At 41.7% G+C, this 17,593-nt stretch overlaps 1 protein-coding gene across 10 annotated transcripts in view; it reads right to left on the bottom strand.

Moving 5' to 3' along the window:
* Positions 1-5,781: 5,781 nt before the first annotated feature.
* Positions 5,782-17,593, bottom strand: part of dnm2a (dynamin 2a) — a 52,506-nt gene continuing 40,694 nt past the window's right edge. For 4 of the 10 annotated variants that reach the window (XM_043675480.1, XM_043675479.1, XM_043675486.1 and 1 more), the window contains 6 exons: positions 17,130-17,239; positions 16,633-16,744; positions 15,519-15,686; positions 13,905-14,140; positions 13,003-13,227; positions 8,413-11,652 (listed from right to left, as the gene is read on the bottom strand). In XM_043675480.1, the coding sequence (XP_043531415.1) occupies positions 11,586-11,652; positions 13,003-13,227; positions 13,905-14,140; positions 15,519-15,686; positions 16,633-16,744; positions 17,130-17,239 (918 nt within the window). In that variant the 3' untranslated portion in view covers positions 8,413-11,585. Of the gene's footprint in view, positions 7,142-8,412; positions 11,656-13,002; positions 13,228-13,904; positions 14,141-15,518; positions 15,687-16,632; positions 16,745-17,129; positions 17,240-17,593 lie in introns of those variants that run through there. The other 6 variants (XM_043675478.1, XM_043675477.1, XM_043675482.1 and 3 more) reach the window with 2 other exon arrangements.

The raw sequence follows: 17,593 nt of genomic DNA, 5'->3' as shown, positions 1-17,593 counted from the left end.
TGCAACCTGACTTGCCAACCTTTACACTTATTGCCCTGCCTGACTGAGGAAGGTGAGAATGCGATTTACTTTCTTCTCCACCTTATCATCTTGTGTTACCACTCACAAGGAGCCTCTGGCCTTTCCTACCATAAGATCTCTGTTAGGAACATTGATACAGAGTCCACTACAGATAGAGTTCTGCCATTTACTACTTTCCTCTTGTATTTCACCTCCCAAAATGCATCATGCTCACTTGCCTACAACTTTCTGGATTCATCTTAAAGAAACAACACTGGATATTCTCCAGTCTTCTCGGACCTCACCTTTGGCTGGACAGAAAACAAAGATAGTCCGACTGGTTTATTTGGAAGTACAGCTTTGAGTGCTGCTCCTTCATCAGGTAGCTAGAGGGGCAGGATCCTAGGACTGAGGGAAAGGCGAGGACTGCAGATGCTGGAGAATCAGAGTTTAAAAAGTCTGGCACTAGAAAAACACAACAGGTCAGTTAGCATCAGAGGAGCAGGAAAAGAGAGTTTCAGGCATAAGCCTGATGAAAGGCTCATGCATGAAATGTCAACTCTCCTCCTTGGATGCTGCCTAACCTGCTGCACGTTTCCAGCACCACACTTTGACTCAGGATCATAGGACAATTTATAGTAAAACATCTTTTACTGCACATTGTCTTATGATCCTGCCCCACTAGCTACCTGACATAGCATACACTGTGATTCATTGGAACACTACAGCATACCAAATACAGACATGCACATGTGAGCAGGATACTGTGTTAAAATGATTGTCTACAGGAAAGTTCATAGGACAGTCCTGCCATCTCAGGATCAAGTCTGGTGAAGAGAAATCAGGCAAACTGGGCCTATATTCTCTAGAATTTCAAAGAATGAAATCTCATAAAAGTATTTTGTAAGTTTTAAAGGGATAGCCAGGTCAATTCAGATAGGTGTTTCCCTTAGCTGGGGAGTCTAGAACCAGGTACACAACTTTAAAAATAATGGGACCATTGAGGTCCATGGTGAAAATTGTTTCTACTCAGGCTATGGAAGCTCAGACTTTTTGTTTAAAGTGGAGGTTTATAGTTTTGATTATCAATGGCAGAAGGGATTAGCAAAAGGCAATCTAGTGTTGATCAGTCATTACTATATTGAATGGCAGGGCAGGGACAACAGGCTTCTCGCTCGGAACAGCATGTTTTGAAGCCAAGCAGAGAGCAAGTATTGAGTGGACCTGCTATTGTGTAACAAGATAGAATGAGTGAATGAATGAATGAATGATTGTATGGTGTAGGTGCCCCCAAGTGGCTGTGACCACAAATGGCTGAATTTCATACTCTGCTTGAGCTTGACAACAGCAAGTCAAAGACTGTGCTTTCATACCCTCGTAATTGTTAAATATTTAAGTTTGAAATAAAATAGCTAGAATAAACTGGAAAATTTATCTAAGGAACAGATCAAGAGTTGCAGAGGCATAAACTTGAGCTATTTTAGAATCATAACTGAGAAACTAAATTCCAAGGAGACACCCCACTATCTGTGGTTAACTTACATTTTAAGTTAAGGATGGTATCAAACTTCAAGGAAAAAACCATAATTGTGCAAAGATGAATGCCAGGGTAGAAAATCTGAATATTTAAAAAAAAAAGCAAAGAATGACAAAGATTGAGGGGAGAAGTGCAGAGCACTAGCTAGGAATAGAATAGTTCTGATAAATAGTTGGAATTAAAAAGTGAGCATGTCCCCTATTTGGTCAGTGCCTGGAGAATTAAAAAAGATGGCAGATAAATTGAGCAGGTATTTTGCATTGATTTTTAACTAGAGGATATAAGTAATATCCCCAGAACTAGCTGTCAATCAATCAGAAGATGAAGGGGAAAGTGGAAAAAATTATATTTGAAGTCGTAAATTGTTGGAGCTACAAGCTGACGGTCTGGATTCAGATGGCTTTCCAGTGCCTTAAAAGCAGCAAGATTGCTGAGGTGTGGTTTTAATTTTGGGAAGACTCCTTTAGATTGGAAGAGTGAATGTAGTCTTTTTTTAAACCTAAAAGGAGACCAACAGGAAACTACAAGATTAGTGTTGTCCCTACAGCAGATTTTAGGAGCTAATAGAGGTTATAGGAGAGCAGTTGGAAAAATATTCAAGGTAATCAGGCAGACAAACATTATTTCCTTTTGACCAAAACCATGTTTAAGTAACTTGAGAGTTTTGAGCAGTAATAGATGAGGTACGTAACTGGAAACCAGGAACGTACTGGACTCAGATACTTGAAAAGCATTTGGTAAGATGCCACAAAGGATAGTGTAGAAAATAAAATGTACTGTTATGGATAGAAGATTGACTAGCTAACAGGAAACAGAAGTCATGAATTGTAAATTGTGAGGAGGACATGGGACTACAGAGGCATCAGATAGTATGTGAGTGGTCAAACAATCTGGCAAATAAATAGTCCACTCCGTTAGATTCAAAAAAGGAGTATTATGCAAAAGCTTGATAATCACAAAAGGCTGGTTTGCAAATACAGGCAGTAATTGGGAAAGCTAATAGATTATCTATTATTGCCAGGGGAATTGATTATAAAATTAGGGAGGTCATGGCTATGCAGGACATTGCAGAGACCACATTGCAGTATTATGCACAATATGGTCTCCTTATTTAGAAATGCACATGTGTAAACTGTTCACAAAAGGCTTAATAGCTGGAATGAGCAGTTTGAGAAAAGTTGAACAGACTAGTCTTGTATCCACTGGAGTTGAGAGTAAGAGGTGACTTGATGGAAGCATAACATCTGATGTGCCTTTACAAGGTGCAAGAGAGGATGTTTCCTCTTTGGAGAGTCTAAAACGTAAGTCATGTTTTAAGTGATTTGGAGATGCCAGCATTGGACTGGGGTGTACAAAGTTAAAAATCACAGCAGGTTATAGTCCAAGAGGCTTAATTGGAAGCACACTAGCTTTCGGAGCATCGCTCCATCATCAGGTGATAATGGAGGGCTCAATCCTAACACAGAATTTATAGCAAAACTTTACAGTGTGAGGTAACTGAAATTATACATTGAAAAACTGATTGTCTGTTAACTCTTTAATCTGTTTGAATACCATGATAGTTTCACTTCTTTCATGTGTAAATCACAACCTTTTTTTTAAAAAGGTGTATTCTCAGGTTAGTTATAACAATGGTGATAGCTAGACAATATGTTGAAGGTGTTGGCCCCCCTGTATTCTGTCTATGCCATGATGTTTAGATTGATTCTAATCTAAAGTGAGATAACGGAGTTTTACATGAATTCATGCAGTTTTTGAGCAAGGTACAACGTAACCCTGCAAGTACAAATTCACCCCACAAAATGTGTGTGCGTGTATGTATGTGTAGTGAATGTAGAGGGTCTTAAGTCTGTGAGGGGGTGCATGTGGGAGTGTGTCTGTGTGTATAGTGCAATGGTGGTCACCTGTAATGTGATACGAACCCAAGGTGCCGGTTGAGGTCCTCCCTTTGGGTACTGAACTTAGCTATCAGCCTCTGCTCAGCCACTTTTCGCTGCTGCCTGCCAAGCAGAGGCTGATAGCTAAGTTTGGTACACATACACACGGATACACGTATACACAGATGTGCACACAGACATTCTACACACACACCCCAAACCAGACAGACAAAGACCCACATGTGCACACATATTTTGTGGGGTGAATTTGTACTTGCAGGGTTATATTGTACTTTGCTCAAAAACTGCATGAATTCGTGTAAAACTGTTATCTCACTTTTTAGATTAGACTCAACCTAAACATCATGGCATAGACAGAACACAGGGGGCTAACACCTTCAACATATTGTCTAGCTATCACCATTGTTAACAGATAACCCGAGAATGCAACTTTTTAAAAAAAAGGTTGTGATTTACACATGAAAGAAGTGAAACTATCATTGTCTGTTAACTCTTTAATCTGTTTGAATACCATGATAATGTCACTTCATGTGTAAAGCACAACTTTTTTTTAAAAGGTTGCATTCTCGGGTTAGCTGTTAACAATGGTGATAGCTAGACAATATGTTGAAGGTGTTAGCCCCCTGTGTTCTGTCTATGCCATGATGTTTAGGTTGATTCTAATCTAAAAAGTGAGATAACTGAGTTTTACATGAATGCATGCAGTTTTTGAGCAAAGTACAATATAACCCTGCAAGTACAAATTCACCCCACAAAATGTGTGCGCGCATGTGGGTCTTTGTCTGGTTTGGGGGTTGTGAGTGTGAGAAAGTGTGTGTGTAGTGAGTGTAGAGTGTCTTAAGTCTGTGAGGGGGTGCATGTGAGTGTGCGTGTCTGTGTGCACATGTGTATGTGTGCACATCTGTGTATGTGTACCGAACTTATCTATCCGCCTCTGCTTGGCAGGCAGCAGAGGAAAGTGGCCGAGCAGAGGCTGATAGCTAAGTTCGGTACCCATAGGGAGGGCCTCAACTGGGACCTTAAGTTCGTATCACATTACAGGTGACCACCATTGCGCTACACACGCACACACACGATTTACACATGAAAGTAGTGATCATGGTATTCAAACAATCAATTTTTCAATGTATAATTTCAGTTACATCACACTGTAAATTTTTGCTATAAATTGTGTTAGGATTGAGCCCTCCACTACCACCTAATGAAGGAGTGACGTTCCGAAAGCTCGAGTGCTTCTAATGGGTGGCACAGTGGTTAGCACTGCTGCCTCACAGCGCCAGAGACCCGGGTTCAATTCCCGCCTCAGGCGACTGTGTGGAGTTTGCACGTTCTCCCCGTGTCTGTGTGGGTTTCCTCCCACCATCCAAAGATGTGCAGGGTCAGGTGAATTGGCCATACTAAATTGCCTGTAGTGTTAGGTAAGGGGTAAATGTAGGGGTATGGGTGGGTTTTGCTTCGGCGGGTCGGTGTGGAGTTGTTGGGCCGAAGGGCCTGTTTCCACACTGTAATCTAATCTAATCTAATCTAAAAATCTAATCTAATTAAACCTGTTGGACTATAACCTGGTGTTGTGATTTTTAACAATGTTTTAAGAGAGGATTGTCCATTTAAGACAGGAAATATTTGAGGGTGTGTTTGGAACACTTTTCAAACCACCATTTAAGGAAGGGTCTTTGAAATAACCTCCACCATTTTATTAAGAAACTATCTCCCTCCAAAAATATTCAGAGTCTCACATGAAAGAAATGTAGGGAGGGAACGCTAGAGCTCTGGTTTAAATGACTGAAATCATAGTTGCTATTGATGGTGGTAAGCTGAGGGAATTCTAAATAGGCCAGAATTGAAGATCTGAAGAATATGGGCAAGGGAGGGAATTGAAAAGTTATGTAATGAATTGGCTAAAAGGTACTGGTTTGATTAGCCCATGATTATATTGCAGAGCGAGAACAGTAGTGAACAGGGATTGGGTGAAAGTGGAGTGTTTTGAATTCATTTCATCAAAGATATTCTATATGGATCAGGAATGTAACACTATAGTATTAATACATGCTGATCAGCTGCCACTCTCACTTAATCTATCCTAGCTCAAAACCCCTGCTTACTGGCTTCTATTAAGGTGATGTTTCAATCAATTCCCATGAAATGATTCAACATGACAAAAATTCAGACTAAAGCTAGTATGAATCCACCATTAAACACTGGCCTCCTACAGCTTCAACCTCGAGTGATGCCACTTCCCCCAAAGCTGGAAATCTCCATTCCATGAGACATTCAAAAGCTGCATAAATTCAACTGGGTTTTGAACTACAGTATTTCAAATTAAACACAGCAGCCTTCCCCACGTACCAATCTGTACAAAATAATTTTATTCCCAAGGTAATTTACAAAAAGCAAAAATATACAGAAAATAAGAGCACCATGCAAAGAAAATGCTGCTTAATTTATGGTATCAATAATTATGGGCTAAATAGCCTCCTGCACCATCTTGTACATGCCTATAAGTTGTTAATGCAGATCAAGAAAAGCAGTCCCTGGGGAACTCCACTACATGCCCTCCTCCAGCTGCAAAAATAGCTATTCACCACAAATCTGTTCCCAGTCTTTTCTGAAATTAAGAATTTGGGAGTTGCCTAAAGTAAATTTCCCAACTGGGGAGTATGTGGACATAATTTGGATGTGATTCTATGTGTGTTTAGCATGCATGGTGAGGATCTGGACAGACAGCAAACTTTTTAATAATTACATTTATATTGGTGAATCATTTGTTTGCATGGAACAAATTACACCAGGATTAGAAAATTGGCTTGCAACCCTCATACTGAGAACTGTGTACTGGGGTGAGGGTTAGAGCTGCTTTCCTACTTGCGTGTCACAACACTACAGAATTTGTAAAGGTTATTTAGAATAATTTGTACCAGTTTGACACTTAATCTTGCCTTTGGGTAGAAAGGCTGGACAGGAGTGGTCACTCTCAAATGCTGCAGTAATGGAAAGTTTTGTTAAACACTTGCCCCCATGCAGGAACCCTGATTTGACTACAGCTATATATGGGCACAACTCCTGCAACCTCTCACTAAACCGGTCAAACTCACTTTCCAGAATTTACTTTTGCCCAGCCAGTAAGTCCTTTAACCCATCTGCAGATCTCCACTATTGCAGACAACCCCTGAAAGGTTAAGTCATCATTTCACAACATCATGCCAAAATCTACATAAAATGCAAGGAGAGATTTTATGACTTTTTATCTGCAGTTTTCTCGACCCTTCCCAGACTCCCAAATTAAACAATTTAACTATAGTTTGTTTTAAAATAGCTCTGGCCTAGAACTCCTCTTTGACCATCAGCATTAAAGTATGCCTCACTGTAGAATGATCAAGTTTATAAATTACATCCCAAGTTGATTGTCAATAAATATTGTACAAACCAATAAAAATCTAACTTTCAACAAATCCCAAACAGATTAGACAGATCTTCTTTAAACAAAGTGAGGGAAGGGTAACGACAATCAGAGTAACAAATTGTGCCCAGGCTACGAGAGGGGGTTTGTATGACTGTAGGGAGCAGCAGGTAAGAGTCTGAGAGTATGGGAGTTTTCACAGAACCTGGACTTGCAACTGCAATTACACAAATAGTCTGCCAAAACAGGTAGAAAATAGTGGGACACATTCAGTAGCCAGGTCTTGAAGGCACTGCTGGAGGAGGACGCCTAGATACAAGAGAAAAGCAGAACATTTAGAACAACTTGATCAAGAAAGCATTTCCAGACACAACAAAAGGTGCACACACACACATCTGATCTGTTTCTTACCTGGGACCATAGGCCTCACTCAAGTAGATGAGCTGCTTCACGTAAATTGATGAACCAAAAGCAGTTTCCATACCAAATTCTCAGCACAGGGATATGGGGGTATTTGCTGTCTCATCTATAATAGTTAGAGTGCAAATCTGTGCAACATGAATTGCTCAGATAGTGTATTTCTGTAACCTGGTCACTAACCTGTCCATTGACATAGATTAGATTAGATTCCTTACAGTATGGAAACAGGCCCTTCAGCCCAACCAGTCCACACCGACCCTCCGAAGAGTAACCCACCCAGACCCATTTCCTAATGCACCTAACACCATGGGCAATTTAGCATGGCCAATTCACCTAACCTGCACATCTTTGGATTGTGGGAGGAAACCCACGCAGACAGTAGGAGAACATGCAAACTCCACACAGTCACCCGAGGCTGGAATCGAACTTGGGACCCTGGTGCTGTGAGGCAGCAGTGCTAAACACTGTACATAGATCTGCTTGAATGCACAAGTAATTAGATGCAAAGGGAAAACAATCTCATCTGAAGTACACTTTATAGCTGTTAAGCTACCCTTAGCTGCAGACTTCATAGTGCCCCAGCTCAGCCTCAGTGACAACAGGTCATTTTTCATTAACTTGTGCCAGTCATCATTATTGTGAGAACATTGATAAAGGAAATGAGAAACATTCTACTGTCAGATGTTTTAATAATCGGAGGATACAGATTTTAAGATAAAAGGAGGGAACTGTGTTTATTAACTGAGGTATTTTAATCTGGAATGCACTGCTTGAAAAGGTGAAAGCAGATTCAGCAATTTTCTGAAGAGAATTTGATGAATAACTTGAAGATTGTGTTCTAACATTTATGGATTGGTATCAACTGCTGTTGTATGATCTCATCCCTCCACCATCTACAATAGGAGCAACATTTTGTAATTTCTGAATAATGAGTGGTGAAGCAAAGTGCAGGACAGCCCCAACGTCCCAAAATTGCGTCAAGCTTGGAAATGGCTCAGAATATTTAATGTTACCACCCAAGGGGCTATTGCCATGCCTGAGTAAGCACTTCATCTGTCCCTTCACCATGTGTCAGCTTATAGTGGAACTGCATTTTCTCTCACCCAGAAACCAGAATGAGAAAACAGAGGGAAACAGATGACAAAGACACAAGAAGAAGCCTCCTTCTACTGTCCATCCCTTTATTTCAGTTCATTACCGTACAGAACGTAGGCACTTCATTTCAAAATCAGTTAACAGTCAATAGTATCACGCACCAGGAGTGAGAACATTCAGGTATCTGTTAATTAGAGCAGAGCCCTGAATTTGATGAAGTAATCATAGGAAAAGGATTCTGCCACTACATTGTAATACAATATTAATTAATTCAGTTATTTTCTCTAGAAATTGTAGTTTGTAGAAAGATCTTCTGCATCCGTGATCAGTAACTACAAAAACCGAAAGGAGCTTTGAGCTAATTTCCCACAGTTGGTCCAGTATCTTTCTGTGGAGACACTGCCCAAAATTGCACAAAAGTTACATTCTCTTTATTGCAATTGTGATAAAGCATCAAGGATCAGACCCAAGTGCATCCAGCAGATTCTCCTCCCCAAACTTGAAGAAATTAGTTTGATCCACTAACTAATATATTTTATATAAAACTGGTGGTCCCACACACAGCAGGACACTAAGACAATCTTGAGAGAGAGTTTCAGAGAATAATTTCTGGGGGGAGGGGTGGCACAGCAAAGAGGCGGTGGGGGAAATCAGCAAATAAAATATGTTGCACATTCCCACCCATCCAGTCAAGAACTCCCTCCAAAATGCTGATACATTAGTTTTCTTGTCCAGTTCTACCTTGCATTCCATTGTTTATGTGGAGGGAGAAGTAAGTGCATTCAACAAATCCCTATTGTGTAGAGCGAGAAAGGGAAAACTCCATTTTAAGTTCTATAACAGCAAGAATTTCCTGCAGCAAACCTGCCTCCAGCAAAGAAAGCTGATTTGATGTCCAGCTCCCCCCAGGTAAGGAGTTCAGTTCAGCAGCAACAGTACATGGATACCACCTCCCAAAAGCTTGGACGTACAACCCCAATTGCTAAAAGATGAACAAGCTGTTTACATCAGGAATTTGTGATCTTCTCTCATTATTTTCATCAGAACGCAGATTCCAGCTGTGAGATCAGTGCTGGAAAACAGGAACATCAGAAAATGTTGGAAATGTACTAAGTTAGTTGGCATCTGATACAGAACAGGTTTAACCAGAAATAATCCAAGTGTAGCCATCTAATTCCCAGATGCCACCCTCAGCATTCCAACATGTTTTTATTCTGCTTTGCCATGCTGACAGATGCTGCTTCATAGTAGCTGAAGGGGTCAATTAATTAATACAGACTGTACTTTCAGATTGATCTGAGATGCTTATTCTTAAGGCAGTGCTCAAACAAGACAAATGAGAGCAAGCTGTAAAAGTAATCCAAGAGGGAGCTGGTCATTCTGTCTAGGGTAGGTTAGGCAAGGGCTAACATACAGGGAGGTCAGATTAAGTAGGAGCTAGTACCTCATGTGGGAGACAGGCCAAGGAGCTCAGGGACTGAAGGTAGATTTCTAAAGTTCCACTATATTTGGATCAAGTGGTACATAAGCTGTAACCACTGACTACACCCAGGCCCATTTAAAGGCTATTCACTAAACACCTTCATTTACAGATTGCTGAACACTAGTTGTTCCTCAGCCTATGAACACAGACACACACATCCCAACCCCCAGGAATACCAAATTAGCTTGGTTCCTAGTCACGATACTCTGAACCCAACAAAAACAAGAAACTAAGTGGTCAACACATAGCAGTTCAATGTTGAGGCAAATTAACAACCAATGCCCCACAATCCCATCCTCTTTGGATAGATATGACCCCCCCCCCCCAAATTGCAATCTTTCTGGTTCCCCAGTCATTGTGACTGAAATCTGGCAATACTGGTATTAGACCAATGAGAAAAGCAGCCAGAGATTGGAGTTTGGCGAAGAGCTGCAGCAACTAAAAAACAGCCAGAAACATCCAACCCAAGTTGTTAGGACAAAGTGAACCATAAACTTACCATCACAACCATTCAGCAATGAATGAGGATGGTTGAATCTTAAGTATGGTTAATTTTGTAATTGTCAACAGCTAAGGAGCTACTGACCTTGGGAAGCTAGGCACAGGTCTGAACAAGTGCAAAATTAAAGCAAGAGTAAATGGTAATCATCTATAGATGGACACGCACACCTGTTAAGGGGCTAACAGAACATCATTGGCTAAGCGCAGTCTGTTACCTATGACTCAAAAATCATTCATGTTCCTGAAACTCAGCTCTGCAGTCATTGGCTGGAGAATAAAAACACCCGGTCATTGGACTTTAAAAAAAAATTCAAAGATCACAATCAGATTCTTCAAGCCATTGTATTTTCACGCAATCAACCCATCAGCCACAATAAACTTCTTGCAGTCAATGCATGGCTCATGGTATCTCCCCATATTTCGCTAACCCCATCCCCTCTGCTCTCCTCAGTACAAACTCCTAACCAAGATCACCTCTCTTCTTGGGGTCTCTCTCTCTCAAACTATTCCATCCAGGGCTTGCATCCCTTTACTTCTCACTTTCACCCACTCTAATACCCCATCAGAACTTCAATTTGAAAGGGTCACAGGAGTGAGACAGTTTACTGCATTACTCCCTAATTCCATCGATTCCCCTTTCACATTTTCAGCCTATTGACCTCACTGCAATGTAACAACTCTTGAGCATTTCTTCCAGCTCCACTATGTGCTCTCAACTTTCCCAGTGTTTTTAAGGCCATAGGATGTGGCATTCACTGCTCTGATTACTTTGTAGGATCAGAGACAGCAATAAAACCTTGGATGCCTCCCACACCCCAAAAAATGTAAGTAGATGCCTGGAGACAGGACAAGCTAACAGTTATAATTGTTTTATTTACACAGAGCTGCTAGGAACAATGATCCCAACAAATGAAAAAAGGCACCAAGACAATTTTGCTGTTTATTCAGGGAGTGCAAAGTTTCTCAATCAGGAATATCAAAGGAGTAGTGAGTGAGAGACATTGACTCCAAATTTTAGTGCTGGGGGAACAACCAACCAATAATTCAATATTGTTTAAATAAAGTTCAGTTAAGAACATCTTGGTGTTCCCAGCTAGTGTGATAAGCCAAGAAGTCTGGATAACACTCTGGTAAACACGGGTCCTGCCCTTCACACCACTACTGCACCTCAGCGGATTAAATGCGTGAGAATAAGGTTGGCTAATCATCCACTATAGCCTACAATAAAATGCTTCACAGGATAAATCCCACTGTTTAATCCAGTAGGGAATGCTCGGCTGTTCGGATAATTGTGGGTCGGGTCGGAGCCGCGGGTGGTCTTCTGCTGAAGGGAGACAAAACAAAACGGGGGTCAATATAATGGGGCAAGAAACAGGTGCAAATCAGGGTTCAATTCAATAACAACCGGCACAGCCATCAGTATACAGCCGGTGTTTGCTTTTATATATTTTCTCTACCCCTCCAACCATATTGTTTCATAATTGCACAGAAAAGGACAGGATATATGAAACTGAACTACAAATGCTTATTGAATAGAGCCACACTGTGTGGGTCATTTCCCATTGACCTGGGTAATCAGGCTGAAGTTGAGGGAGCTGTACATTACAGATGGAATACATGGACTTTCATCAGAACAGTCCATTTTAAATGCTTGAAATTTTTCCCCTCTCAGACAAAAAGCCCAACCTCTCACTTTAAGAGCAGCAATCACAGCACAGACCTACCCGGTCACATGTTTGCACTTTATATTCAGAAACTGTCAGGGTGAACCCCAGATTTTTCTTGCCCATTGCACAAGTCACTTCCTTAGTCCCATTGATCAGACCAGTATTTAGCAAATAAGAGATACTGGACAGTTAACTAGTCAATTTTTCACAGCTTTCACCAAGATTCTGGGCTAAAGAGAACATATTGAGGAGTGTCTCCTGTTGAAGGAGTGGCTTGAATGTTGGCCAGAGGTTCAGATCACACCAATGAGTTGAGGTTTTAGCAAGCCGAAGGACGTGTGCAAACTCAATGTTACAGAGAAAGGCTCAAATTGAACATAAAAAAAAACTTGAAACACAACAAACACTGGCCCTTTCATTCCTCACCAATAGGTATTCTGTACTTGCCAATGTGGGATGTTGCCCCAAATTGTGCATTTGAGAAATGCCCAAGCCACATTTTTAAGAGCTCTACGTAATTATCAAAGTGATAAATTCACAAATAAACACCAGACTGTTTAGAAGATCAACACTGACTGCCCCACCTTCCCTAACCTGCACTCTTCTACACATGCCAGGGCGTGAAGGAAAAACAAAATGGTAATATATCTTTATGTGGCATAAAAAAAAAGAGTAGAGAAGACATTATGAAATAAACTAAAATAATTAAACCTCGGGGACTGCAGAACTTCAACATGTGAATCTCAAAACACGAGTTCATCATTTGTTTCCAGAAACAGTGGAAGTGAAATGCCTCCTCGCTAAAGGGAGACTTATTTTACTGTTATGAGAAATTGAGGTTATAGAATGGCAGTATACCGAAAGCACGCAATTGTTAAAAGGCCAGAGTGGGCATTCACACATTCAGATCTGCACGTGCATTCTCTCTCTCTCACACACACGCGATCTATGCCTCTTTCAGCACTGTCTATGAAGCAGGGTGGGGTTAGAGTGTTAAGACATACCTGGGTAGCCCAGGAGGGCCAGGTGGGATACGTGCTGGCCTGGAAGGAATTTGAGGTGGTGCCCCTAAGGCATCATTAGTGGGAACAGGTCTGGAGGGAATAGGAGGAGCACCAAAACCTCCCACAGGCGTTGGTATTAACATAGGACCCGGAGTCGATCCCCGGACTCCAGGAGGTCTACTTGGTGGACCCACTGCAGAGTGGGGTCTCCGCTGAGGTGTCGGGCTGTGGAAGTAACAAAGCAAAAGCTTCAATTACAATTTCACCTTGCAACTAATGGGTAAGATTGTCGTTTAAAGAATCCAATTCCACATCTTGCAAACTCCTAACCCATCAGTAACCATCAACCCACAACCTACTAACTGACCTTCACTGCTCAAGCCCTACCATAGACCCCACCCCCCCACTGCATCATGTATCAGTGACTCCAGAATCACAGCTACCCCATAAGTGCAACCTCTCACATTCTACCATGGTTGAGCTGGTTCAGTCTCTCTGTGATGGACAGTAAAATCTCCCCCCAGAGTATATTTTGGGCATTTTTCCACCCTTCATGCTTTCTTCAAGTGGTGCTCAACATGGAGGAGAACTGGTTCATTAGCCAAAGAGAGGCAGTACATGGTAATCAGGAGGCTTCCGCCTCGTTTTCCTCATACTGTGAGACTTCATGAAGTCTGAAATTGATGTTGAGGATTCCAAGAGCAAATCCCTCTTAGGTGGGTCTGTTTTGCCAGAGGGTTGGGATATACCCAGAGATGGTAACCTTGGAGTGAGGAAAAGCCACACAGGAAGAATTCAGATGATGTTAGCACTGAGCTAAAGAAGGCTCCAAGGCTACATCCAGATGTAACAGTTTACTTCATTTCTCTACTCCAGCCCAGATTTCTAATTCTGTTGCCTACCTGTGACCCCCGGACTGGACAGAAAGCCAAGAGTCATCAACTGGGGGAGGCAAGGGTGCAGTGATGGTGGTGGTACTGATGTCCCCGATGATTCGGAGAGCTTCTTTGATGGCATGATACATTCGCAACATTTCATCACGTCTCTGTGCCTGCTCAGCCGACTCTTCCATTAAGCTGCTTTGGTCAGTCGATGAATACAGAAAAGCGAGTAGCTCCGAGTGGATAAAGTCCTTGGTCTGTCACAAGCAAAAGAGTTCATTCAAACTTGCTGTGGAATGCCTGCCCCTGTCACTCAATCCCTTCCCCTCCAAACCTCAGTGATACAGGAACTGAAGCAGAGATCTACACTGTCAGACTTGGCAACCTTCAAATTAGAATTTAATTTTAAAATGATCCCAGGCCACTGGTTTTAAGTGGAGTAGTAAATTTATCTCTGATGCCCTGGTCAGTATTTATCCTTCGATCTACATCACAAAACAGAATTTACTGGTTTTTGTGATATTGCTGTACATGGGATCCTGCAGTATGCAAATTGGCTGCTAAGTTTCCTACATTATATCTGACCATACTTCTAAATCTCTTAATTGGCTGTAAGATGTTCTGTTATTGCACAAGGTGCTACACAAATGCAAGTGTATTACCTTTCTATCTTTCCTGTATCTTTATACATGAGAACATAAGAACTTGAAGCAGGAGGCAGCAATTCAGCTCCTTGAGCCTGCTTGATATTTAACATGATCATTACTAATCGCATCTCAGCCTCTGCTCCACTTTTCTGTCCAGCCCCCATAACTCTCCTTTCAACCTGTTACTAATTAAAAATCTATCTCCATCTTAAATTTATTCAGTGTCTCAGCATCTGCTGCACTCTGGTGTTGTGAATTCATCATTCACGACTGTTTGAGAGAAGCAATTTCTCCACAACTGTTTCAAATCTGCCACCTCAAGTCAATGACAGCCCATTCTAAAATTCCCCTTCCATGTTCTCTCTACCAGCCCTTCTTCTGTGACTCCGTACCAAACGTTGATCCAGCACAAACTACCTTGCTAACTCACTGGACCAAGCCAAGCTTCTGACCTTAAATCCTCTTTCCTCACCACAACATGCTTTTCTTTTTACAAATTTGTTTGTGCAGATGTATTCACCTTCCCTAAATGGCATGAGTGAACAAAATAGGACTTTACAATAATCAATGGTTATATGGTCACAATTAGGCCAGCTCTTTACTCCAGATTTTACCGAATTCAAATTTCACCATTTGCGGTAATGGTATTTGAACTCATATGTTGCGGGACTCTGGATTGCTACCTCAGTAGGTCACCTCTCTAACCTAATTTGCCTTCACTGTGGCTCAAGTCTGTCTGTTTACTGAACTTTCAGTTATGTCCTTTGCCACTTGCAGACTCATCCATTCCAGTGCTGTCCAGACAGTTCCCACATTCTTTTCTCCATAATCTTCAGGCCAAACTTTCCACAGGCTCAACGGTGACAAAATTGAATATTTTAAACTACACTGTAATTACACCAATTTCACTCAACCCAGACTTCTCCATCACATTTCACACCCCCTCCCCTCCCCCCACCCAAACCAAAAGGTCCACAGAAGAACTTACATTGTTGATCATGAGGTGCATGATGGTCTTTGGCATCAGATCCCTGATCGATTTATTAACGATTCCCATGTAGGAATCCACCAGATTACGGATCGTCTCAACCTGTCGCTCTAGCTGTGGGTCCATTGAAAATGTGTCTGGACTACTGCCCCCCTCATCATTCTCAGCCTAAAGAGGATGGTCAACAGTTAGAGCAGGAGTCACTCATTCCATATTGCACACCTCCCAGCATCATCCACAGGAGCAGAATTCTCTGCCCCTTTAAGTGCTGACTCCTTGTTGGGGTCTCAGCCCATGGCCAGTCACATCTGATTTGTCTGCTAGCCCAGTACATACCATGAAGGGTTTCACATTTTCCAGCCAGGGTCCCTGGACATTAAACCAGAGTAAATGCCACTCCATAGGACTCTTGTCCAAACGTACGTATGGGGTACAGAGTCACCAAACATGCTCAGGATATTGTAGATCAGACAGCTTAATGTCAGTGGCAGGCAAAATAACAGGATCCTTAAATATATGAACAGAAGAGCAGGAGCAAAGCAATTATACAACATTAGAAATGTATGGGTAAACATATCAAGGAAGGGTTGATAAGAGCGGTCAATTTTCTCTTGACAAAACGGTTGAGGAATACCATCAGAAGTCTTTGAAATTATGAAAGGTAAAGTTTATCAGAGGGGTTATAGACAGAAGGTTTCTGCGTGCATGACACTTAAACAAGATACCCACTCAGAAATCCAATACCTTATTCCATAGAAACATCTCTACTCTGCAAGATGAGACTATGGAAATTGCTATCACAGCCAGCAGTGGTTGGAATGACAGTATAGATGTATTTAAAGGGAAGCTAGTCAAGCTTATGAGAAAGAAATAGATGGTTAAGATTGTAGATTTAGATAAAAGATCAGATGAGTCTCACATGGAACGTAAGCAGCATTCTGGAACGTTGAACTAAATGGCCTGTTTAAATGTACAATCCTAAGGGAGGTTAGAAGCTTTGTCAAGTGTGAAGGAACAGCCACTTTCTCCAATTTTGTCTTTAAGCAACACTAGACAATAGAAATCCTGTTTGCTATTTCAGAGAAAGTGTGTCAGAAGCACAGCTAAAACTTACATTCTCCCTCTCTGGGTAGACCCCTGCCCTCAGGAACGATGCTTTCCAACTGTCCACATCCTCCTGGGACTCACAAGCCAATTCAATTTGGCGATAGTCTTTATAAACATTCCTATAGAAAAATGGAATATTAAAATGAATCATTCCCACAGCTTGGATTTTACTGGACTGGAAACAAAAGCTTCAGACAGTGACAGACTAAGTTTTAAGATTGTTTACATTGTTGTTTCCATTTTAATTTCTAATGCAGAGTTGATGTTTGCTGCCTTGACACGATAGTAGACAGAAACCTCAGCATCACAGGGCAATGCTCAGCAGGTTTAAGGGACACTGACTGGATTGGCTCAAGGAAATGTGGAGTCGCTGGGTAACACAAACTAGAACAGGAGCCCACCCCTGAAAATACTAGTTCATCAACTTGCCCTTTTCTCAGTATTCCCTCTCAGTCACTGGGTGTGGAGTTGGAAAGAGACAGCTGCAGCTGAGTTGGCACTAACCTGTGCTCGGTATTGAAGATTGCAAAAACATGTTTGGTGGACATAAAACCTTTCTCCACATCCTTCAGTTTCAGGTTGTCAAGTGGCAACATGTACTTCTTCTCCTTCTCCTGTAACATTCACATAACCATTAGAAAACAGTCGTAAGCTGCAGAATTCAACTTCCATCGCATGTCTCTTGGCATTTCAAAAGATTTACACAACGTCTATCAAAAACCTTCCCCCGGGCAGGCTGTGAAGGTGGGGTTACTTTTAAATATCCGACAGAAAGTGGGCATAGGATGAACAAAACCATAGGATCCCTACATTGCAAAAAGGGTCCATCAGGCCCACTGAGTTTGCACCGATCCTCCAAAGAACATCCAAACCAGACCCAGCCCCCTACCCTAAACACGTAACCCTGCATTCCCCATGGTCAATCCACCTAACCTACACATCTGTGGACTGTGGTAGGAAACTGGAAC

Source organism: Chiloscyllium plagiosum, chromosome 34, assembly GCF_004010195.1.
Source record: "Chiloscyllium plagiosum isolate BGI_BamShark_2017 chromosome 34, ASM401019v2, whole genome shotgun sequence".
Taxonomy (NCBI): domain Eukaryota; kingdom Metazoa; phylum Chordata; class Chondrichthyes; order Orectolobiformes; family Hemiscylliidae; genus Chiloscyllium; species Chiloscyllium plagiosum.
This window is presented reverse-complemented; position numbering and strand designations above follow the sequence as displayed.